General features: G+C 39.6%; 1 protein-coding gene across 2 annotated transcripts in view; it reads right to left on the bottom strand.

Annotated features, from left to right (window-relative positions):
- MACROD2 (mono-ADP ribosylhydrolase 2) overlaps positions 1 to 25,387 on the bottom strand; it is a 1,974,291-nt gene that overhangs the window by 151,745 nt on the left and 1,797,159 nt on the right. For both annotated transcript variants that reach the window (XM_059134074.1, XM_059134073.1), the window contains exons 9-10: positions 21,104 to 21,185; positions 6,862 to 6,906 (exon numbers count right to left, since the gene is read on the bottom strand). In XM_059134074.1, coding sequence (XP_058990057.1) covers positions 6,862 to 6,906; positions 21,104 to 21,185 — 127 coding nt within the window. The remainder of the gene's footprint in view (positions 1 to 6,861; positions 6,907 to 21,103; positions 21,186 to 25,387) is intronic.

The following is a 25,387-nucleotide window of genomic DNA, read 5'->3' as shown; positions in this document are numbered from 1 at the left end:
CACAGATTAACTGACAGTTGCCAAAATGCAATTTCATTTTACTAAATCCTCAAAGTAGAGCTAGATCAGCTGCAATGTCATCTCAACTTGGGAGGCTGGGGTGGAGCTTGAAATTATCCTCCTTCTATTTAACAGATTTCTTTAGTCATCCAAATTCTAAACAACTTCTGTATGCCCCCAATTAAATTAACATGTTTCCCACTTTTCTCAATCCTTCCCAAGACCTCCTGGGGCTGAGTCTATCCAAGGAGGCTGATAATTTAAATTCTGAAGACTGAAAAAAAAAAAAAATTCTGAGGACAGTGTTAGGAAAAGTATCTCTAAATTCATCCCCTTCAGATATAGATTCTTTGTTATGCATTAATTTATATTTCCAGTCCTGGTCTCTCTACTAAACTCAAAGCTTTTATCTTCAACTTCCATGGCAGCTCGTTTTGTATTTGAACTGACTGTCTTCTGTTTTCACCTCCAGATCCACTCACCACCCCCTACCCCATCTCCCACCCAGCTGTGCACCGGGAGACTGGTCTGTCTGTGAAATTTCTGGCTTTCTTCCTAGGCTACTAGTAGCCTTCAGGGCTTATTGTATCCCTCTATCTCATATCAGAGCCCCAATCCCTTGGCCTTCTCCACATCTCCTTTGTCTCCAGGATCAGGTAACTACCCCCTCCCCCACTGTCCTTTCAGGGCTGGGATTTAATGGTGCCTCCCTCTTTCCAGCTCTCATGATTTCCCATCACTGGGCTCTCACCAAGCATTTCAAATTTATGTAAATAATCCCATTAGGCATTTCAAACAGCACAGCTGCAACACGCTCTTGTCTGCAAACCTGTTCTCCCCACACTATTTCACATCTCACTATCTACCCAGGAATTCAAACCCCCAAACGGAGATAAGGTTCTTAATGTTTCCTTTCAGTCACTTTTCCAGGAAGGTCATTGTAAGTCTTATCAGCTCTGCTCTACAACATCCCTTATTCATCCACTGAGCTCATCCTTTGCAATCATCATCCTAATCCAAACCAGCAGCCTCCCTTACCTCCCTTCCTGTAGTAACCTCTGTCCTGGTTTTCTAATCTCCCTGAAACTATTCTCCTTGGAGCAGCCAGAGTTACCTTCTCAGTATAAACCTGATCCTGTTGCTCATCTGTTTAAATACCATTGGTCTTAGAGTAAGATCCAAATCCAAGTCCCTGGGCCAGGACATGGCCATTGCGCTCTACCCACAGCTCTAGTTTCATCTCATGCTTGTGCTTTGGCTGCCTTTGTGTGTTCTTCGGTCATTACTATGCTAGTTTCTGCCTTAGAATGGTCACATCTATGGTTCTTCTCCCCTCCTCCTCCAAAAATGCACACTCATATGTCTACCTCCTTCTCACCTATTAATCTCCAACCAAATTCAGCTGCCAAGAAAGGCCCCCCGTGAATTCCTAATATGAAGGGTGCCTGCAAGGGAAATCGCTCTCAAATACATCACTTGATGTATCTGAAATCATCTTGTCCTCTTCTTTCTTTATTGTATTCTTCCCTTCTCCATCCCACCTCCTAAGAATGTGAGTTCCTTGAGAAAAGGACATTTGTCTTTCCTTATCTCTCTTGTATCCCTGGTACCTTGTTGTGTCTTGAGAATTTCGTTTCCAGTTCGGTTTTCTTTCCCCCCCTTACCCAGGCCTTTCTTTAAGGCCAAGATATAATGGAGCCCATGCCTAATTCTTACTCTCTTAGCAGCTGTCGCCTTATGCCAGGATTCTAAAATTACACTACAGAGCTATGGCGACTCATTTTTCTTTTCCCATTTATTAAAAAAGGAACAGAACAAAAAATTGCATTTGATAGATGTGCTATTAAAAACTTTGGCATTATGGACTACAAAGGTTTTTGGGCACAAAGTTAGGCTTTCTGTGGTTGCGAGTAAGTCACATCTAAGATCATTACCATGGCTAGGGTGAAAAATTCTGCCAATGATTACATTAGCTACTCCCCCAAACTTCTGTCACCAGGTGTGAGATGGATGTTGACCCTTCAGAATGGGTTCAGCAAAATCAGAAATGAGATGCTTGGAACAGCTCACTGAGCACAGATGCTGTGCTCAGAAGGATGCATAAAATGGGCAAAGCAATACTTGTGATCTCCCTGGAAGGAGACTGTAAGACGCTCTGGAAGATGCCTCTGAAATGCATCATCTGCAACAGGGACTAAGAGTTGAGCTTCCCATGCTAGGGACTCAACCCCAAACCAACATTTCCTGAAAGTGAGTTTTTGATAATGAACTTGATTTCCCAACCTGAATAGGAATTCTTGGGGAAAGGATAAGACATCTCTGAAAGACATCTATTTGTTTCTCTTTGTCCACATTTTGAGATAAGTACCCTGAAGGGACTAGTGCTTCATTTTTTTAAAAAAATGATAGGGCCCTCCTTGGGTAGTCAGTGGGCATGGGTACATGTTAATTATGAACAGTCATCTACGACATTGGTATCATTTCATAACACCCATGGAGGCATTCAAATGAAAGTCACTGATAACACATGGCCTCTGTGCCCAGATTTCTACTTGTGGGGCAGCAGAAACAACTCTCCCTTTTGATCTGGAGAAGCTGAAGGAACATTCCTCCAAAGCACCCCAAACTTCTCCTAGGCAGTATATCATATGATCTATGTTGCCTCTCTTTCTGACAGAGGTTGGAGACCTGGAGCTTTGCTCTGAGCATAGCTTTGTCACCTAAAGAACTCAACTGCACTCCTCACTCTCATGTAGCTGAACTGCCGTAGGTGGCCCTTGATTTTCTGTCCCTGGTTGGGGCCCATTTTAACAATGCATGGTCTTAGAATGGAAGGACATGGGGAAACATTTTCTAAGCTAGGATTAAAGAAACTGATAAAGGACTTAAAGGGAATCCTCAGCTTTTAAGCCAGTTTGTCTCTGTCATTCTCCGTGGGGGCAGAGCTTCACCTTGAGGATGACCTTGTCTCACACCACCTGAGACACTCCTGCCTCTAAGTTACTTTTAGAGTCAGAGACAGAGTGTGAGCTTTGGGGTCAGACACACTTACAGCTCTCCTTATTTAAGCCAGGAAATAATTCCTCTCAAGCCTTGTGTAGTAACAATCCTTGGCTCCTAGACTTGTTTCATATGTTAAATGAGTTCATGTATGTGGAGCGACTGGCATGAGGTCCATGTTGATTAAAATCTGGTTCAGCAGACACGTGCTGGGGCAGACGTGAGCCAGCTGACCACACCTATCTCTCCTCAACTCCCGCATTCATTGACCTCATGTTTGGTAGCTCAAACACCACCACAATGAGTGTATATTTACAATAATGAAATATACAGGATCCCTCCAGTTGGGTTTCTCTGCACCCAGAGAGTCAGGTTAGCAGCACCTTACTGGTTTTGGGTCTTCAGATTATTTTTCACTATCATTCACTAGCTTTTATTGGGCAGTTATTTTTCCCAAGTAGCCTTTCACTAATGTTAGCTGCATTCGTAAAAATCCCTCCAGCATTTCTACATGTATGAGAAGAAGAGGCGATACAGGATGGAGGAAAGGCAGCTCTTAATGGTCTGCTTAGAGATCTGTCTTAGAGACCAAGACACCCGAGGATGAGATCTAAACTGAAGCCAGCTTCCTCACCAACATCTGGCAAGGCCAGTGGCCCATCATGGAACCATTCTGCCCAGAATTCCCCTTGATTTCAGCACTCCCATATTAGAAAATGGAGATCACTTTTGCAAGCCCATTCTGGCCTGGTGGCTCAGCGTCTTTGGGGCATCGAGTGTGACTTTCACAGCTGCATCCTGCTGCTGGTCACAAAACCCCCAGGAAACCTGATGAGACTAAAATCAGAACTGATGATCCGATTAAAGTGTCCCAAACCTCATATGCTGACTCAAACCTTGCGGGCTCAGCATTAGCATTAATAATGATTTTCTTAAAATCACTCAGTGGTTGGGAGAGCTAGCTGCATCTCATTAAGAAGTCAACTCCCCCCTGCCTAGAAATGTGTACTTATGGCACTTAGGCAAATGGTCCTTAGCCAGATAAAGTCCTTAAATTGGCCAGCTGAAAGGGTAGTACTCCCTATGGCTGAAGGATATTACAAGGATACTTCACATGATCAGGATAAAGGAGAAGACAAGAAATTGACATTAAATTTAATCCAAGATGGGGTGACCACTTAAAGTCTTTTTTTCAACGTACGGTTCTTTTAAGCAATAAGACATCCCTCATGAGTATGGAAATGGATATTCTAATTGAAATTTCACCTTGGGCTTTATGTTTTACAAAAGGCAGAGTCCTTGTCTCAGGTTGGATTTTCTCAGAAATCGCTGAGACAGGATTAGAGAGCAAATGCTTCATTTAAGAAATTACCCCAGAAAGTGCCAAAGGGGTGTAGGGAAGGGAGACAGGAAAGGGAAGGCAGCTGATACTGGGTGTGAGCAAGTTCCACTGGGGAGTTCTGGGTGTTGGTATCAATCTCGTTGTCCAACACCACACTTTGCCAAAGGATACATGAAATGTGTCTAGTCTGAATTGAGACATGAATGTAAAACACACACACACACACACACACACACACACTTCAAAAACTTAGAATGGAAAAAAGATGTAAAATATCAGGCTCCTATAATATATTGATTAGTTGTTGAAATGATACTATTTTGGATATTTTATATTACATAAAATAGTATTAAATTAATTTCACTTGTTTCTATTTACTTTTTCCCATGTGATTACTAGAAAATCTGAAGATAAGCAGGAGTCTCCCATCCTATTTTTACCGGACAGCACTGAATCATAACCTGCCTCAGTTGTACTGCACAGTTCCCCCAACTCTTGCCCATTGTTGTCTGAGGAATACTCCAGACAAACTAATCCCCTGGCACTTTGAGTTTGCTTTCCTGACCGGCAAACAATGCTCAGCTGAGGGTCACAAGAACTTTCCTTAGACTGCTGTGGATATTGTAAAGTAATGGCGGGTACCATGGATATACAGGCAGGGAACTGACAAATGTTATTATAGCAGTAATACCTCTTTTGTTTCTGCTCCTGGCTTGTAGACCCTCCCTTGACTTCTCCTGCCCTCTGAATCCACTGCCCTGGGGAGACCAAGGGAACCATAGGACTGAGGCATGTTTGGACCGGAGAAGAAGCTAGAAGCTAGACAGGAGTTATGATCGTTGCTCCTGTGAGCTGTTACAAAGAAAAGACCTGCTGGTATCTTTCCACGAAGACAGTGGGAAATCAGGGGAGGAAGAGAGATTTAACCAGGAGAAAGGACCATTTTAATCAAACCTTGACTAACAGAGATCGTTTACCTCAGAATTTCAATTGCTCCCTGTTAATGGAGCTGCTCAGACTGAGGTTGTTGGTGATTAATGGATGGAGTTCTGGCATCGAATAGCAGGTTACACAAAATTAGGACCTCTGAGATATCGATTTTAATTTTTGAAACCTGGCCCCATCTCATATCTAGAACAGTGTGCTTGCCAAAATGGGAAACATGGAGTACTTATACTATGGAATTAAGTTCTATACCCTTCCAATAACTAGAGGAGAAACAAAGAAGTGATAATTTTCATGTTTACTAAGATCCAAGAAACATTTCAGGTATATCTCCTTTAATTCCCAAACAAGACTATATGGTAACATTTATTGACCAAAGAGGTATAAACTAAGGCCTATAGAGAAAACTTTTACCTAAAGTCCATAAATGGAGGAGCTGGGATTGAATTTAGGCCTATTGATTTCATGAATTCATTAATAAGCACATACCGAGTGGCTCCCTTAGGCCAGATCCAATGTTTGCAACCACTAGATTTCCCTCATCAAACACTGGTTTTTCTTGAGGAGTAGGCACACATCTTAATTTCTGATAGTGAGAAAAATATATCCTATGTACCAAATATATGTACCAAAGATGGCCATAGCAAGTCCTCAGGTCCCATGTATTTGACGAAAACCTCACTGCTCCCCATCAGGGGACTGAGCCTATTTTCTCTCCCCATGAACCTGGGCAGGCTTCTTAATGACTGTGCCAAAAAGAGTTTTGTGGAAGTCATTCTGTGGGACTCCTGAGGCTGAGGCTTAAAAAGGGTACAGCTCCTGCTGGCTCACTTTGCTGTCTCTAGAGAAACCACTTTGGAGCCTGGCTGCCATGCTGAGAGGAAGCCCAGGTTATTGAAGGAGGCCATGCATAGATGTTTCAGAAAATTGCCCCAGCCAGGGTCTCAGCCGAGAGCCCCAGAGCCAGTATCAATCGCCGGCCAGACATGAGAGTGAACAAATCTTCACAGGATTCCAGCCCCCACCCCCAGCCACTGGGGCATCCTGATGAGGCCTCAGACCTTGTAGAGCAGCAGGATGAAGTCAGCCCTGCTGTGCTCTGTCTGAATTCCTGACCCACCGAATATATGAGCAGGATAAGCAGATGCTTTAATCACTAAGCTTTGGGGTGATTTGCTACACAGCTCTATTCGTTATAACATCAGGTTCCATTTTTACCTCAGCTTTCAGAAAGCTGAAAGTCTACTGCTTAAATATGCTAATTGTATAAGCCACAAGAGTTAGCACAGCTACTTTCTCATTTTATAACCTTGAGTGTACATTTTTATTTTTTTCTTTTTTGTCTTTTCATGCCAGTATAGCTAACATGCAGGGTTATGTTGGTTTCAGGTGCACAATATAGGGATTCAGCAATTCCTTACAGTACTCAGTGGCCATTAGGATAAGTGTACTCTTAATCCCCTTTACCTATTTTATTAACCTTGCTACGTTTTTCTTTGAAAAAATGTGAGGCGTACATAAACAACACAATGATCTTTGCCTATTCTCTATGAATAAAATCATAAATTTAGTACCTGAATCTTCTTTGATGTCAACACCTTCTTCTTCATTATTATCATCTATTTAAAAAAAAGAGAGAAAAGACAAAGAAAAGTTCATACAAAAGCTAGAAACCCCAGAATTCTCCAATCTAATAAAAATGCAAAGGCAAGAAAATACTCATCAGAAACCTGGTAGACCATGCATTTCTATTGTCTTATATTATTATGCTAAATAAGTGTAATGTAATGTAAACAGACATTAGAGCACAATTTTAATACCTAGGGTTTATGCTTCTTTTTAAAAATTGTTAGATATGTCTAACAAAACTATATATGTAACAATTTGTTTTGCTTTTAAAGTTTCACACAGTCACTTTGGTCATTTCAAAAGGACCAAAAAAAAAAAAAAAAAAAATCACACACTTTAAATGCTGCATTTTTTGCACCCATGAAAGGGATGCACCCTTGCCTCAAGTATTTAGAAATGTGGGGCTCACCATTTGGATGTAGGCTGACCCCTGGGTCCAATCCCCGCACTGCTCCATGGAAAGTGCTAGTTTGCTATACTTGCAAATCCAAATCTTTAACCAAGCAAATTCAAATGCCCTTCCCACAGCCCACCCCAGTCCTATCATTCTCACTTGACTCCCCTCATCCCAGTGAAACCCTCTGTAACTGGGCAAGGACCCATGCTTCCACTGTGCTCTGGGTGACATAGTTGCTTTCTGAACTTTTGACCTATCATCGTCTCTTCTCCGTCACTGTTGCTCACATCCAGGCAATGCTGAATCCTGTCTTTTTTCTTTTTCCTCTATTCACATCACTACTACTCAAATTCAAACTTCCCTATTTGGTGATTTCTTAATGTGCTCTTCCAACTCCTTTTACACGTAACTGCCAAATCAATCTTCAAACACAGCTCTGATCCAGTTCACAACTGTTCAGTGACTCCAGTCTGCCTGAAGAGAAAGGTCTAGACTCTTTGGGGTCACACTCAAGGCCAGCAGTACCTGCTCTGACCACTCTTCTCGGTTTCCCCTCCTCTGTCCCACTCATGCTACCACCTTCACTCAAGCCCCGCTCGATTCTGTTTTCTAAGATCTCTGTTAGTTTCCACTACCTGCCTCAGTCCTGGAAGCCATAATGCCTTTCTCCATCTCTGTTCACACTCATCCTTGGAGCTGAGGCACCATAACATCTGCTCCATCCAAGTTTGAGTGAATAGTCTTCTCTTCATTGTAGCTTATTTTTAACACCTTCTGAGTATCAACATTAAGGACGTTTGGGCTGAGGTCTGCATACAGCTCCTTCACCCACCCATTCATTAGGCATGTGACCATGGAAAAGTTACCGGCCAGTTCTTAGTTTCAGGTTCATCAGCTATAAAGTGGGATAATAATACCTCCTACATAGAGCTGTTGCAAGAATTAAATGAGATAGTATTACATAAAGCGTTAGGACACCTACTGAAATATTAATATATATTATATAGTATATAAATATTTATGTTTAAATTTATATATAATATATAAATTTATAAATTACAAATTAAATTGATTTAATTTAAAAATAAAATTATAAATTAACTCTATTAATTTATACATACTATATATTACATATTATATATAATGTTATGTATTAGTTATTATTGCCACCAAATCATGAGTCTACTTTTTAACATATTTGTCTGGCAGATGCCCATCTCTAGATCATAAATTCTACAAAGTTGAAGACTGTCTTATGTTCCTTTTTTCCCCTGGTACATAACGTGATTAATTTTATACATGAAAATCCATGAAGAAATTTCTGCTGAATTAAAATTTTTAATTTTCTCTGATATTTTTAGTCAAATTGGAGAATTTCTGTGTTTATATTTCCTATCTATCTCTTACATACCAGGGCAACATGGGTCTACATGATGATTTGCAAACAATGATGACTCAGTAAGGATTTGTAATTTCCTCTCGGACATATGCTTTACATCCAATAATTTCTTGGCTAAATTTATTCAATGTGACACTCTTCAAAGTGCTAATTATAAGAGAAGATTATAGATATACCAGTAACTGGGAATGGAAAATGCATTTAATTTGAGGTTTTAGGAAAGTAATTCTTGACAGCCATGGTTAATTTTTGGAGAAGTAAATTTTCTTCCACTCAGATTGTTATAAAATTAGTGATTTTCTATATAACTTATTCCTTTCATCTTTTTCCATGAATAGAATTTTGGGAGAAAGAATATCTTTCTCTTAGAAATATAATTTTCTAACCAAATAATTTATCAAAATGTTACAAAGTAAACTCTTCATGGATTCTTGCCTGACCTTAATATCTTTAAACAAAATTTTATTTTTCAGAACCATCGAAAATACCTAGAACCATCTCTATGGCAACAGACTTTCTGGAATCTCAGAAAGGAATGAAAAAGAGTTTCCACAGTTCCCAGGGAAAGATAAAGGAAGAGCCAAAGATCCCTTTGCTATGTATATCTGTTTGTCAACTCTGTATATCTGTTCGTCCATGTGGCAAGCACTCATTGGTAATCTTTTGTATGTGTGGCTTTATGTCTGGGGAAATAGAAAATACCAGGTTACACAGGTGTCTAGAAACTTATCATTAGTAAGGAGAGTAAGACATGCAGATACATCTGAACATGTAATAGAGAGGAGTCAGTGCACTTACAAATGGGTGACAGGGGAGGGACAGCTGCTACTGGGAAGGGTTTTTGGAAAATGTGACATTAGAGCTGATATTTGAACTTTATAAACTATACTGATAGCATCATCCCTAGAATGTCCCCAGGTGTGGAAGGATCAGACTTGATGTTATTATCCATTTATGCATCCGTTTCACTCATTTATCCATATGGCAGTTAAGAGTATATTCAGGATCTGGATTCAGACTGCTTGGGTTTATTTCCAGGCCAAACCACGTGGAGCTGTGCAGTGTTGGGCAAATTACGTAAACCTACACCTAAGCTTTCTTATCCGAGAAATAGGGATAATAAAAGTACTAACTTTCCAGAGTTGGTAAGACATCCTACATGCAAAGTGCTTACATGGAATGAGCATTCAGTAAATAGTGGCTATTAGTGTTAATGGTGTCTTTATTATCACTACTTTCCCTTCTTAAACAACCATTTACTGACCAACACCGCATGTTGGAACTATGGAAGACCTGGAAGATAGAGCTGACAACCTAATCCCTCAGAAAGCTCACAAAGAAGTGGAAGCAGCGGTCAGAAGAGGAAGTAACAAATTCTCTGAGGCAAGTAGTCCGAGGTTTTACTGGGAAACAGACAACAAACAGCCAAGTCAGAGAGAAGGTCGATGAAAGATTTCCAGAAGAGCTGAGGCTTCCGTTGAATCCTTAAGGGCGAGTTAGAATTAGCTAGGAGGAAGGAAAGGCTGCAGTGCGATCTGGGCAGATGTGGGTGCCCTACTTACACCCCCTTGTTCCTTGACATTTTCTTGCTCGCCAGCCCAACTTCCAGCCACCAGCCCCTGGGCCTCTGCCTGAGGGCTTTCTCTGGGCTGCTGGAGACTGCTAGAGAAGTATCAGGGAATTAACACCTCCAAGATGGCAGCCTTTCACAAGGGACTGCCAGGATTTGCATATAAGTACTCTAGTTCCCTTACTTCTCTAGTGGGCTCATTTGGAAGCTTCTCCCACAGTCCTCCCCTCCCCATCCCAACCCTGGCTTTGAGCCAATGGTTAATTTCATTTATAATTAGGCCCTACTCTCTTCCTTCCCTTTCCTGTCCTTTCCCACTCTCCTGCTGGTGATTCTTGGGGTCATCTCCCAAATAAATGACTTCCACTTGAATTCTTGTTTTTGGGTCTGCTTCTGGGGGGATTTAAACTAAAAAAAGGGTAACTGGTCTGAAACACAGGGAAAAACATTTGTAAAAATACATGGATACAAACAGCCAAGATGCTTTTAAGGAAATAAAACAAGCTTCCGAGTGGCTGAAGGGAGGAGTTACAGGGGGATCTGTGGGTAAACTGTCCTGTTCTAGCTGCATAATGGAGGCTCTTCCTTCCTGGGTATGATGCTCAATCGCATGTGTCAATGTGACTGAGCCATGGAATGCCCAGATATGTGTCACACAGGACTCTGGGGGTGTCTGAAAGAAATTTCAGATGGAAAGTAACACTTGATTTGGTAGACACAATAAAGCAGATAGCCCTTGTAATGTGTGGTGTGGGGGCTCATCCAGTAAGTTTAAGGTTAACCCTCCCACAAGGAAGAGGGTACTATAGTGTTGGGAGAATGGGTTTTTCCTGCCTTTGGACTCAAACTGAAACACCGGCTCTGCCTGGGTCTCAAGCTTGAAAGCATTTGGATCGAAATGACATCACTGGCTCTCCTGGTTCTTAGGTCTTCAGACTCCCACTGGAACTCTGCCATCTGCTCTCCTGGGTCTCTAGCTTGCTGACTGCAGGTCTTGGGACCTGGCAGCCTCCATAATTGCATGAGCCAATTCCTTATAATAAATTTATATCTACATCTATATTTATATCTATATCTAAATCTATATTCAGTATTGGTTCTCTTTCTCTGGGGAATCCTAACACCTTAGATTGAAGAATTTAAATTTTATCCCGAAAATTACAGGGTTACTAAACAACTTTAAGCAGAAAATGACACACCAGCTTTTGAGAGAGAACATTTTTCATAAGTGAAATTTACTAATAAACTATAAAATGCACGCCTTCATATTTTGGTATTATTTATATTAAAATCCAGCACAGAGTAATTTTGGTCTACAAAGCACCTAATGTGCTGTTACTTATTAATGAAATCCACTTTAGTTCAACATTATTCTATAAAATGTATTCACTTGAGCCATGTTTATGCAGCACATTTCTAGCAAGAATTTTTCTCTAACAAAACCGGGAAACAAAAAAGCAATATATGAAAGAAGAGGATAAGCCTATGGAGATAAGGAGGCATGCCATGCAAAATTTGGAAGCAGTTAAGACACCGATGATAGAGCATGGGATCAGAGCCGCTGCCCTTTTAACAGTTCTTCAAGCATCATGCTTCTTTGTTAGAGGATGAAAAGGTTCTAAGCCAAAGTTTTACAAATATCATTTCAAAATAGAGGGCAGTCTATCCGGTGGCATTGTGGCATTGTTCTGGGTGTTCAGAAATGCCGATTCCCGGAAACCTCCCTCCCTTCCTCCTTCCCTTCCTCAACAGAAAGGACCAGTGGCTGAGGCTCCATTTCAACTGGGGCCTCTTTGATCTTTCTTTCTTTCTTTCTTTCTTTCTTTCTTTCTTTCTTTCTTTCTTTCTTTCTTTCTTTCTTCTTTCCTTCCTTTCCTCTTTCCCTGCCTTCCCTCCCTCCCTCCCTCCCTTTCTCTCTCTCTCTCTCTTTCTTTCTTGAAGTTAATTTCAGAATGGATGCCAGTTTTATTCACCGCACCCTTCTCTTTCTGATTACCCTGCTGAGTTCTGCACAAAAATTACAAGTCTGACTGGAGTCCTTATTTTGACCACGTAGGAGTGTGAAGACCAACTGGTTTCCCCAGGAAAACCAGTTTTCAGTAATAGCTTTGTACACTTCAGAAACCCCTTTAAGGATGTGTCTAACCTACTTTGAAGTCTGTAATATCTCCTTCACCTGCTTTGATGGAAGACAGAGTTTGTTAGAGGACAGAGCATGCGGTGGATTTTGGAATGACTCGACATGGGTCTTACTCCTTTATCTAGAGTTGCCGTAATGAATGCAGTCTTTCGGAAAGTAGATGGTATAAAAACAGATTATGAAACCCCACAGAACTGTAGTCTAAAGTGTGGTCTTGGACCAACAGCATCATCACCACTTGGGAACTTGTTAGAAATGCAAATTCTTGGGTTCCACTAAAGATCTATCAAAGCAGAAGCTCAGGGGAGGACGCTGATACCTTTTTAACAAGCCCTCCAGGAAATGCTCATGCAATCTCCAGTTGGAGAACCATTGTTCCAAAGTAATGGCCTTTGGGTGCCGGAGGAAAAGCTTTCAAAAACATTAGATGTCCTACTTTTTCCAGATCCAAGCTGAGCTACTTGGTGATTTCTGGCCAACACTAATGCTGGTGAGGGGTACCCACACCAGATGGTTGCTGGGACTGAGGAATAGTCGTTCTCTTTGTAAGATATATGTTTCCTCCAGTGTTGGAGATCACCCACCTATCACACAGTTATTGTCACCCATGGTTAGGACCCTAAGATTGGCTAAGAGACATGTATGTGGATGGAAACTTGCTTCAAAGAGGACTGTGTATTGCATGGAAAAAGAAGTGGGTTATGAAGGAGAAAGTGACCCTTACGGGCTACTAAGGCAGTCTCCACTCCCCCAGGAAAAAAAGGATAGGCCCCTGAAATACCTTTGTCAAAATTTCTGGGGCATCCACACAAATGGGCAGGTCTGTCAAGCAGACCAATTATGAAAATTTTGTTGTTGCCTTTTTTTTTTTTCCCCCCACGTGCTCTTAAGTTCTCTATTTTAAGGCTTAATTCCTTCATAAAGGTGTCTTCTGTATCCCTCACCTTTTATTTTTTATTTTTTTTATTTTTATTATTATTATTTTTTAAGATTTTATTTATTTATTTGACAGAGAGAAATCACAAGTAGTCGGAGAGGCAGGCAGAGAGAGAGGGAAGCAGGCTCCCTGCTGAGCAGAGAGCCCGATGCGGGACTCGATCCCAGGACCCTGAGATCATGACCTGAGCCGAAGGCAGCGGCTTAACCCACTGAGCCACCCAGGTGCCCCAGTATCCCTCACCTTTTAAATACTTCATTACTAAGGGCTTCTAGGAGCAATTTACCTTTGTATAGAGAGGAAATATTATTAGCCAAAATAAAGGGCTCCAAGCTTTTCAGGATTTCTATGAAATACAGAAGATGTTGGTAAGCTCATGGCTTCTTGTGAAACTTGACAAGTCAGAAATGCCATGCAAAGGAATGATTGATAAAGGGGACTCCCTTGCAGTGCAGAGCTCTTCCATTAAGTTGAAAACCTTGACCTACAGCATCTAACAAATTGCTAAACCCACTTTCTGCAATGTAATTGATAGGACTATGAAAAATTAAAAAAAAAAATCATAAGCCAAAGGTTGTCCCCCTCCACCCCACCCCAGCTGGTCCTTGGTCAAGAGGAACACTCAAATCTCATTAATTTATAAATAAATCAATAAATAAAAGGCACTGCTTGAAAAAAAAAAACCTGCATGGTTCTGCTGTTTCTGGCTTGGCAAATGGGGCATATAAAGGCACACATTACTGAGATATCCAATTTTAGAGGAGAAAGATGGGGTAGGGGAAGGATTTTGAATTTAGTTTTAGATATGTTGTGTTGGAGAGGCCTGGAGATGTCAGCTGGAGATGGCCTGTGCACAGGTGAATATACCAGAGAGGTACGTTCCCGGCAGGAAGAGAAGTAGAAGACTGAAGTGTCAAAAGGATAAAGTCTGTCCAGTCAAGTAAGACAAGGGCTCCATAGGGTCAAGGGAGTCACATGTCCAAACTCGCACTGATTTCAGTAACCATGCTGGACCCATCAAAGAGTTCTCTATGATCTCAACAGTGATAGCTATAACAGGATATTGGAAATCATTAATCTCTCTGGCTTATGGAGTGAACAGCAACTGAAGGTGAAAACATCAAAAAGTTGTAGCTGAGGGTCCCAGTTAGGGCCACAGATAAAGCAGAATAAAAGCTGGTGGATTTCCTTTATTCCACTGCTTATTTTGATCTTTATCCTTACCTTTATGTCTTATTAGAAATTATTTCATTCATATACTGTACCTTGAAAAGGGTTTTGGCTCCCCCTGCATTTGCCTCAATATCTTCACCTACGGAACAGAAACCAGTCTACCCAGGACATTTGAAGGGTTTTTTCGGAAGCACCGTGGAGGGGTTTCTGTAAATATGCCCATAGCATCTCCCTTCTCCAAGCTGCACTTTGTCTTGCCTTTGTTTTATCAGAACCTCCTAATGAGATCAAACTCTGCTTAGTCAAGGTTCATGTCCCCAGGTCTTTATGCATTCTGCTGTTTATAAGCATTGGCTACACACACCACACCGTCCCCCTTTTTGAAGGGACAGATTGCTTTCAGTCTACGCCTGCTGCTTGTTCCTTCATTCAGGTTGCTTGGTTACAGCAACACTTCACTGGATTTTCATTGAAGGCAAAATGTGTTTGTAGCTTTTGAGGCCCATCAAGTGGAAATGGTTAGCACCCAGTTCCTAAGAGGGCAGTGAACTCATTTATGTCACATTACAGAGAACATGTCTTGTATAATTCTAAACATCAATGAGATCCACACATTAAAGGTGTACAAATGTGCCCAAATGTGCCAGGTCACTGTAAATATTCATAATTAAAGAAATTTCTGAATTTTTTTCTTTTTCTACTTTGCAGTTTTTTGTCCCCTCTACCATGAATGTGCCATTTGGGGGAAAAAATGTACAATTCAGACTGGGTAAGCAGGTTTTTGTGTGTGTTTCTTTGACTTATGCAAAGACAACTGGTGAATGAGTTTGCTAGTGCTGCTATAATGAACTTCCACACACGTAATGGCTTAAAACAACACAAATTTGTCATCTTTCAGTTGTGTGGGTTTGAGGTCTGACCTGGATCTCAGTGGGCTGGCAAGAAGATGTCTGCAGGACAGTGCTCCCTCTGAAGGTTCTTAGGGAGAATCTGTTTCCTTGCTTTTCTGTCTACCAGAGTCTCAGCTTGTGGCTCCTGTTTTCCATCCTCAAAGTTAGTGACCCACATCCCCCTGAATGTTGTTCCATAGCCATATCTCCCACTCTACCTGCTTTTCCTATCTTTGAAGGATCCTTGTAAGGACTCACCCAGGTTAATATAGGATAATGTCCCCATCTTTCTGTCAGCTAATGAGCCACCTTCATCTCATCTGCAATCTTATTTCCCCTTTGTAATGTGACCTAACATACTCACAGGTTCTGAGGCTTAAGGCGTCTTTAAGGGAAGGGCATTTTTCTTCCTACCACATTTTGTAAATCAGGAAGCACACTGCTTTGCCTAAAAAGTGTCTTGAGGAGTAGAACTAAGAATAATCCTATCCAGAAATTAGAGGATTTCTTATGGGATCAAGTACATAGGCTTAAAATAAAGGTAATTTTTGAGCTTTTTTAGTTTTCAACTTCACTCTCTAATAAAAAGGATATTTTTCTTTCTTTTTTACCTTATTCTTTTCTTCCTTCCATCTATCCTTTCCACCTCTCATCTTTCCTTCCTTTCATTCTTTCTATTTCTACATTTCTCTTTCATCTTTCTTTTGTTTCTCTATGGTTCCTCATTGACTTGATTATAAAGGGATAATACCACAAGGACAAATGACAAAATGGGAAACTCCCTGAAACATATATTTGAAAAGAACTAGGAACCTTACTATACAAATCTGTACTACTTTTGTAATAAGAAGTTATATACTTTTTAATTAAGATGGTCACAATAATTAAAATACTTCCTTTTAAAATTATAAGAAAACATGAAAAAACAAAAAAATTTGTAATAAGAAATAAACATGGATATTTTAAAATTGATGATGTTCGGTCTAGATACCTCTCTGAATATTCATTTACATTTGTTGTTTATTTTATTTGGAATTGGCCCATTACTATGTTTGCACATGATGAAAGTGAAGCATAAAAAGGTTAAGCAACATGCACAAAGTCATACAATTACATGCTGATGAGTGTCAGCATTTCTCAGTTAGGGATCACTAATTGGACATACTTATTCCACAAATCCTTCCATCTGAACTGCCTTTCCTCTCTATGTTATTTACAGAATCCTTGGCATCACTTCTCTGCTCCTGCTTAACCTTAAAGTACACATTCTTCATGAAACTCGCCACAACTACCCTGGTCCTCAGACATATCTGTCTCAGAATTCCTGAGTACTTTGACCATATCAATGCTATACTTGATTACTTGCTAGTATTGTCTTCTAATTGTTCTGCATATACTTACCTCTAAGGCATATTATAAGAACAGTATTTTCAATGCAGCAGTGGACAAAGCCTTGGGTATATAGTAGACATATAATAAATTATTTGTTGATTGATGGACAGAAAGGATCATGAATGATGTTGGATGAGAAAAACTTATAAAATCAATGAGAAGAGGAGATGAAGAAGAGGTCAGGTGAACACTTTCTCTTGTTGGATTTAAAAGAGTAAATCCAGATAAAATTTTTAAAAATATCATGCCCATTTGTCAGAAGATATAATTTAAAAAATTATTTTGGAGAAATGCTCCCTGAAAAATATAGATGAGAACCATTGCGATAAACAAATGGAGGCTTTCCTTTAATGTAGGGAGGGGCCTGACAATGGTATTTTTTATTTCCAACATCAGGATTCTTTGATATCATTCCAAAATTGTAAATTTGACATTGTTATTATGAGGTAAATTAATATCCCTAAATTCTCTATTAGAACTTAGATTCTAAAAAAAAAATTGACCTCCATATTCCAAATCTGTGGAAAATACACGCAATAAATCCTACATACTGAAAAATATAAACCTTTTATATAAAGAACAAAGAGATCTGAGTTGAATCGTACAAATATTATTTGCCATAGGCCATCTAATCATGTAGTGTAACTATAAATAATTTGCAACCAAAGTGTATGGTAATTCCATAAAGCTGCTACACTAGACTTTCAAAGAAAACATCTGGGAAGGAAAAAGTCAAATATGCTTCACCCACAGCAAGATATAAAACTGTTGGAAAAAAAATTCTTGCTAGTTTCTTTCCTTTATGGTTCCATGATTGCATTTCCATGATGGGCTCTGGTAAGGGTAGAGTTGTGTCCCCAAAAATATTTTGTTCAAGTCCTAACTTCTAATACTTTAGAATGTGACTATATTAGGAGATAGGGTCTTTAAATAGATGATCACATTAAAATGAGGTTATTAGGGTTGGCCCTAATCCCATATGACTGCTGTCCTTAAAAGGAGAGGGAGATTAGGACACAGACATACACAGAGAGAGGACTTCATGAAGATGCAGAGAGAAGAAGGCCATCTGTAAACCAAGAAGAGAGACCTCAAAAGAAACCAATCCTGCTGACCCCTACATGCTGCACTTTGAGCCTCTAGAATTGTGAAAAAATAAATTTCAGTTGTTTGAGCTCCCCAGTCTGTGGTGGTTTGTCATGGTATCTCCAGCAAACTATTACAAGCACTTCACCAGCATACTTTTGTGGTCATGAGTAAGGCCTTTTGGCTTTCCAGTGATCACTTTACTGCTCACCTTCAGGTCAAAGCACTGCAGTGCCTAGATGATGGGGTTGGGATTGATTTTGGTATCCATAATAAAGTACCAATTTGACTCATAGTAGACAGTTCCCATGAGGACATTTACAGGTATGAGAAGAGAAGTGTGTCAGCTCTGAACAATGATGGGCAGCGGATGACATTAGCAATGAGACTTTCTCAGTGCTCCAAATGTATCCTTGAAGTTAAAACCACCCTTTTCTGGAGATGACACTCTGAGGAAGTGAACCTATTATCACTTGTGCAATGACAGATGTTGTTCTCAATTTTGAAATAGAGCTCTGTTGCTTCCTAGCCATATGCCTCATTTTCTCAAGTATGCATCATTTTCCATATCAAAAAGGAGGGTTAATATAGTGCCTACTTTCTTAGAGTTAGCCTGAAGATTACTTGACTTTGTCCATGCATTTGGGTGAGAGGCAGCAATCCATAAATGTAGCTTTTACTACTATCATGAATATTAGGTAGTAGTTTTGCATGTGTTATATCTTGAATGTGATCTAGCCTCACTTGTATATTTTTTAATATATTTTGTCTTAGATTTCTGATTATGAAATGTAAAGACATGGGATTAATAAACCCTAAAATATAGAGATTTTGTTTAATATAAAATGACTTTTTTTCCTAAACTATTATTATTGCACTGGGAAGTGTTAAGAAGACTAGAGATGGTCTAAATAAGCCAGTCTAGGGGGAATATATAGCAAGTCAGAAAAAATATATTCCAATCAAAGATGGTATGGTTATGAATTAACCATAAATTCAAATTATGGACAGATAATGTATATCATCTATATTAGTCGTCACACATTCCATTAAAAGTCACCTTTATTTCATATTGCATATTCAGAATTTATAAGTGGCTGGTGTTTCAGCATAATGGAAATACTTAACAATTTGGAGGAATTTTGACATTTACTTTAAAAATGTGCTTACTATTATAAATAGGCACTGGAAATAATTTCATGAGCATGCTATGATTCAAAGTATTGATATGAAGCTCAAGATGATTTTATTATTATTTCATTTGCTCAAGTACTAAGATGAATGCTGGATTTACTTTGAGTAGCAATATTTCAAATAATTTATTTTCATAATTATTAATACATTCCAGACCACTAAAACTATTCTACTTAGAATAAATGTATAGTATGATTTTTGGCTTTGCACCACTGGAAATATCTGCTGATGGATAGATTTGTTTTAATATCACTTGATCATACTTATGCAATTATTTTTATCATATGCTAGAGCAAAAAACAGTTTTTATTTTAGAAGACATGAACATGAAAGTTACATCATAATTTATATATACTCAAGAAGTCCAAAATGATGAAAGTGTATGAAATCTGCTGTGATATTGACAAGATATGAGAATACTTGCATCACACACCATGGCAAATCACATTTTTTTCATGAATGAACATTTTCTTTTAAGAATACTTAAAAGTATAAAAAAAGAGAATACTTTAAAAATACAGAAATGCAGGCATGGTCTGCTCACTGTGGTTATATAGGAAATAAAGAGAAAAGATGAAACAAAGAGACTGAAACAGAAAAAGAGGTATTGAGTTATGGCGAGAAGAAAATTTTTAAATTTAGCTCATACTAACAACTACTTACTCAATAGTCACTAGGTGCTTTACATGCTATAAATTACTGAGTTGCTTAAAAAGATTTTATTTTAAAGGTAAAAAAAGGAGAGAGGAGAAGGCAAAGGATGGGGGGGAAAAAGGCCACAATCCCAATCCTCTCCTTCATCACATGGGGAGCCTCTTTGAATTTACAATATGTCCTAGTTAGGGAAATACTGTAGTTAAAGGTTCCAATTAAATACACTTACCAGATTCACCTTTCAATGAGAAAACTAGAGAGCAGAACTTCACATGACTCAGGGGAACTTAGTCCACCTTGAACGTTAGCACAAAGTTGAACATCAGCACAAAGTTGAACGTCTCTAGCCATTTCCTGTGGCTCTTCTTGACAGCTACTGTGTCCTACTCTGATCTTCAGGCAGGGCATCCTGGATTTACATTTACTGGATGTCTTGGACTGGCTGCCAAGAGGATGAGTGTGCTGCACTCCCTCCCTCCCACCTGCCAGAGTCACCGGCTACATGGAAAACCTCTTGGCTTCCAAGGATATGGAAACCTCAAAAGAAAGCTCTCTCTAAGGCAGGCATCAACAATGCTCCCAGTAGGTTGAAATTTCCTGGAAGCCATTCTTACCATGGCTGAGGAAAGTACCTTGAGCATGTGACTTGAATCGCACCATAAAAATAACTAGGTATTAAACAAGCCCAGAAGAGGAACAATGGGAGGCAATATTCAATTAACAAGGTCAACCAAATTTAATGACACATTCGATCAATGTAAACAAGGCTCTTTAATAGCTGATATTTTTCCTACATTCTCAAATGTGAATTACAATGAATGAGCACCTTTTGCAGATTGCCCTAGGAAGGGCTGCTATCTTCACTGCAATTTGGGCTGAGAAAATTGGGGTGTTAGGTAGAGAAGGCAGGAAATGTTTGAATTCTGGCTATGAATATAAATGGGCTTCTCACAATTTCCAACAAAGTTGTTTAACATGGTGGATCAGAAAGTAGGCACAGGCTTGGACAACTTAGATGTGTGGGGAATAAATCACAGATCCTGTAATTAAGGGCCAGAGGAAGTCTTTAGAAGTCATTTGGTCCAGCCCCTCACTTTTGGTATGAGAAGATGAGACTCAAGAGATGAATTGATCTCCCCAAGACAACACTATGACCTCCTGGGATAGAGAGGTCATGGGCTTAGATTTCCTGTCACCTCTTTGAGTTCTTGAAAATTATGACACAAGTTGCCACAGGTTACTGGTATATGGAGATCATATATGCAACATTTCCTTAAGCTAGGAAATGAAATAGAATATAACCGATGCCTCCACTCCAATCCTCAATTCCAAAGAAAACAAATCTCTTTACTCACCTGCAGGGAAAAACTCGCTCATTTTCTTTTTGTAGATTTTGAAGTCAACTTCTAAGAAGACACAGAAGATGATCCGATCCACCTAGAGGAAAACAATAAACACTCAAAGTGAAAGGAAATATGGTGACCTTAGAATATAAGAAATATTCCAGAACATGGTTTTGGAGCTAAAACCAGATGGAAAAGCCTCCTGTAGCTTGTTGGTACTCTACTGCTAACTGTGTGACAGTGTTGAGTGAAGTTCAAGTGTGCGTGTTAGTTGGGGTGTGTGTGTGCATTCTTTATGTAAATAAGCCCATGGGCTCTTTGGTGGAAAGATGATATATAAATCAAATAGGAAATAATAAATGACAATAAGCCACTTTGCAGCAAGCCATAAATAAGATCGGAGATTCTGACAGGATACCTAGACTTTATGTCCTGTAAAATAACCATATGAGAGGTGTATAGCAGAATGACAATAAAGTATGTCAGTAAACAAAGAGCTCTTTGTCCTACCCATCTTAGACAAATTTATCAAATCTGTTAGTATTTGAACACAGCCTAAAAAGCTTCTTGCAGTTTAATTTGCATGAAAGTCCCTTGCTTTTAACTTAACATACTCAGAAATGCAACAGAAGTAAAATATAATTAGTTGACAGCGACATGAGGTCAATCGAACTTTAACATAGTAGATATTACTGAGTAAGTTAGTGTCACCTCAAAAGCAAACAGGTGTGTCATCCCTTTTTCCCATTTTGGGAGAGCTTCTCTACATAAGGTGTTTCTTTGAGACCTTCAGAGAGTAGTACAGTAAACAGAGAAGAGAGATGGAGTGTATCTAATAGCTAGCTCACGTATATCTGATATTAAATCAGTGACCCCATTTCTAGTCTTTAAAATAAACATTCCTTTAGTCGCTCTATTTTAACAATCTACAAAAACTTAAAAATTACCCAATCTATCAAATGGCAACTGGTAATTGAATAGAATGTCAAGCTAGGCATTTCTCAGGGCAACAGGGAATAGAAGTGGGGTGCGCACGTGGCAGGACATGAATGAACCCAAATGGATGTCATCTACCCAGCCCTGCAGCTCTCCCAGCCTGTGGAAAACAGATTCACACTAGGGAAGTTCAAAGTGCCCAGCAGGAGAGGGATGGTCGGGCAGGGAGGGCTAGGACACAAGGAATGGTCAAGGCTCCCCACTGGAAGCTCAGAGACGTGGCTCCCTGATCTCTGCACAGGTCCAGATAGGCTGCCTCCCAGACAGTCGCTGGACTCCCTCACTCTCATCACCAAATACCATGCAGCCCCAGTAATCCTCCCCAGGAAAGGTGGATTATAAGAGAAAGCATCTGGCCTTCAGATATGGAAGAACTGGGTTGCAAATAAACCTTATTTTCTTTTCCCTATATTCACTTGAGTTTCTGGTGTCCAGTCCTTTCTGCATATCATTAACATTTTCTACAAATGAAAAAGCTGTCTCCATCAATTCACTCTTCGGGTGAAATACAAATTTAGTTGAATAAATGATTAGCTATCTGTGCAATACTGAATGCTTGTCTTTGCTCTCCTTATGGTGTGTTTATGCCCTGTAGCTAAAGATAAAAATCACAATGATGGAGCAATAGAAACTAGGTACAAAAAATGTCTTCTCTATAATACCATTTGTACAAGTTTTTAAAGCACAAAGATAAAAAAGTGTAGGGATTCATTCATAAGCATCGATATACAGAAACACAACTAGAAATGTCACACATGAACTTCAGAAAAGAGATTAGAGAAAAATCTAGCAAATGAGTAAAAGCTATTAACTATGGGTGTAGGTACACGGTATATTATTTTCTATACTTTTCTGTGTATTTTTCAAATAATAATTTGAATAGTTCTCTTTATAATTAAAAGTCCTAACACCAAAAATAAGACTCTGTGTTAGACATATTCTTCTCTCTGGCTGTATTAAACCATTTGTAATTCCCAAACACCATAATTATTCATATTTCTGTACCTATGATGGTTGACTTTTTTTCCAGGTTTCAAATGGTCAGATTATTTCTAAAGCTACCTAATCGAGATCAAAATCAATACAAGAAAATTTGATTCAAAGCAGATCTAAGGAGACCAAACTGGATGGTCTCATTTTTACTCACGTCTCCCTATCTTAATGGTCACTCAAGTAGAAGTTAACAGGATTTTAAAAAGCACTCCCGTTGCCTGTGTGTCTGTTTGCAGGGGGGAAGGTTAGTGATAGTAATGCTACTCATTGCTGTTAAGGAACTCTCAACCATCACAGAAACTAAGTACAGATTTCTTAAATATTGTAAAGAACTTTAATCCACCTTTTAGCATTTTAGGCTTTGTTACCATGGAAATAGTATGAGTCCAAAATTTAGCAGCCTGATTTATTTTCCCAGAGAGTAGATGAATGCTGGGGGGAAAGTACTTTTATTTTAAACTAATTGAGTGGCCCATTTCCCTGCCCTGACCCTGAGGCATCACACTGAAAATATCTTGGGAGCAAATCAAATCTAAGAATTAACACTCACTTGCCAAGTACTTTCACGTATGCATATGTGAATGTATTTATAGATGTGTGTATATACACTTACTCTCTGGGGTTATTGTTGGAAAAGAGCTCCATTAGTTGACAAGCTCTGTGTTTATAAACTCATAATGGATATTGATCACTGCTTGTGGTAGATGCTATTTTCCAAGATGGCATGCAATGAGATAACCCGTCCCTCAGACTCTTTTAAAATGTAATGCTGATACTCCTCTCATTGAGAAATGGGATCTGTAATTCCTCCCCTTAAATCTAGGCTTGTCTGTAACTTTGGCAGAAATACTATGTGACTTTCAAGTCTATGTCACGAAAAATGATACAGTTTCTGGCTGGTCCTTTGGAGAGGGTTGCTCTTGTACCCAACCTTCACGCCATGAGGAAGCAGAGAGACAACATGGAGAACCCATTTGTTCAAGTTCTAGCCAATAGCCTAGCTGAAAGTGAGTAGCCTCTTGAAGATTTCACCTTCTGGTTTTTGAACTACCCCGGCTGGTGCCAAATGGAACAGAGATCAGCTGTTCCCACTGAACTCTGCCCAAATTTTAGAGTTGTGTACAAAACAGAAATACATAGCCAGAAATCTGATATTCTTCTCGTTTCTTCCTGTTGCCAATTGTTTGGAATCTTGCTTTTCCAGTTATATAGCATGTGGTCTCTCTTGAAAGGCTCAGACTGAATGGATCAAGATCAAATAGAAACCACAATGGGGTGATAAGAAGAACATAGAAAGGGGCACCTGGGTGGCTCAGTGGGTTAAAGCCGCTGCATTCGACTCAGGTCATGACCCCAGGTCCTGGGATCAAGCCCCGCATTGGGCTCTCTGCTCAGCCGGAAGCCTGCTTCCTCCTCTCTCTCTGCCTGCCTCTCTGCCTACTTGTGGTCTCTGTCTGTCAAATAAATAAATAAAATCTTAAAAAAAAACAAAAAAAGAACATAGAAAGTCTACTGGGTACATGGCTGAGAAGTTAGAAATCTGATTTATGCAAAGCGGAAAGAGCCTGGTGATCCATACTATCCCCAGATAAATTACCTGAGAATATAAAATAATGCCTTACAGTTAAGGCTCAGGATTGTATTTTCAATTTCTCTTTTATGCAACAGAACAATTTTGGAAAATGGCTGTTCATTATTTAAATTTATTTTTTAATTTTTTTTAAAGATTTTATTTATTTGTCAGAGAGAGAGAGAGAGCACATAAGCAGGGTGGGTAGGGGCAGAAGGAGAGGGAGAAGCAGACTCCCCACTGGGCAGGGAGCCCAACATGGGACTTGATCCTAGGACCCTGAGATCATGACCTGAGCCCAAGGGGGATGCTTAACTGATTGAGCCACCCAGGTGTCCCATAAAATGGTGGTTCTTGAGAGACTATATTTATTCATTATTTAAGAGATAGTAACTGAGCACCTCTAATTTCTTGGACCTAGTCCATGTGTCACTTTCTCACAAGAAAACCTGCATCAAAAAAAAAAAAAAAAAAAAAGAAAGAAAGAAAGAAAAGAAAAGAAAACCTACATCCATAACTCAGTGCTTTTTCCCCCCTCCCTCAAGACCAAACAATTAGTTACAAAATCTCGGGCATCTTAACTTTACATCCAGTGTTTTCTGTGATATCACCCGCATGAAGACACATGGGACTGAGTTTCTAGGGCTGTCACTAGCTCTGTGACATTGGACAACCCCCTGAGTCTCTCTGAAATCCAGCTTTCATGTCTTTATAAAGAAAAGTTGGAATTATATCAT

This window comes from Mustela lutreola, chromosome 9, assembly GCF_030435805.1.
Source record: "Mustela lutreola isolate mMusLut2 chromosome 9, mMusLut2.pri, whole genome shotgun sequence".
NCBI classification, from domain to species: Eukaryota; Metazoa; Chordata; class Mammalia; order Carnivora; family Mustelidae; genus Mustela; species Mustela lutreola.
This window is presented reverse-complemented; position numbering and strand designations above follow the sequence as displayed.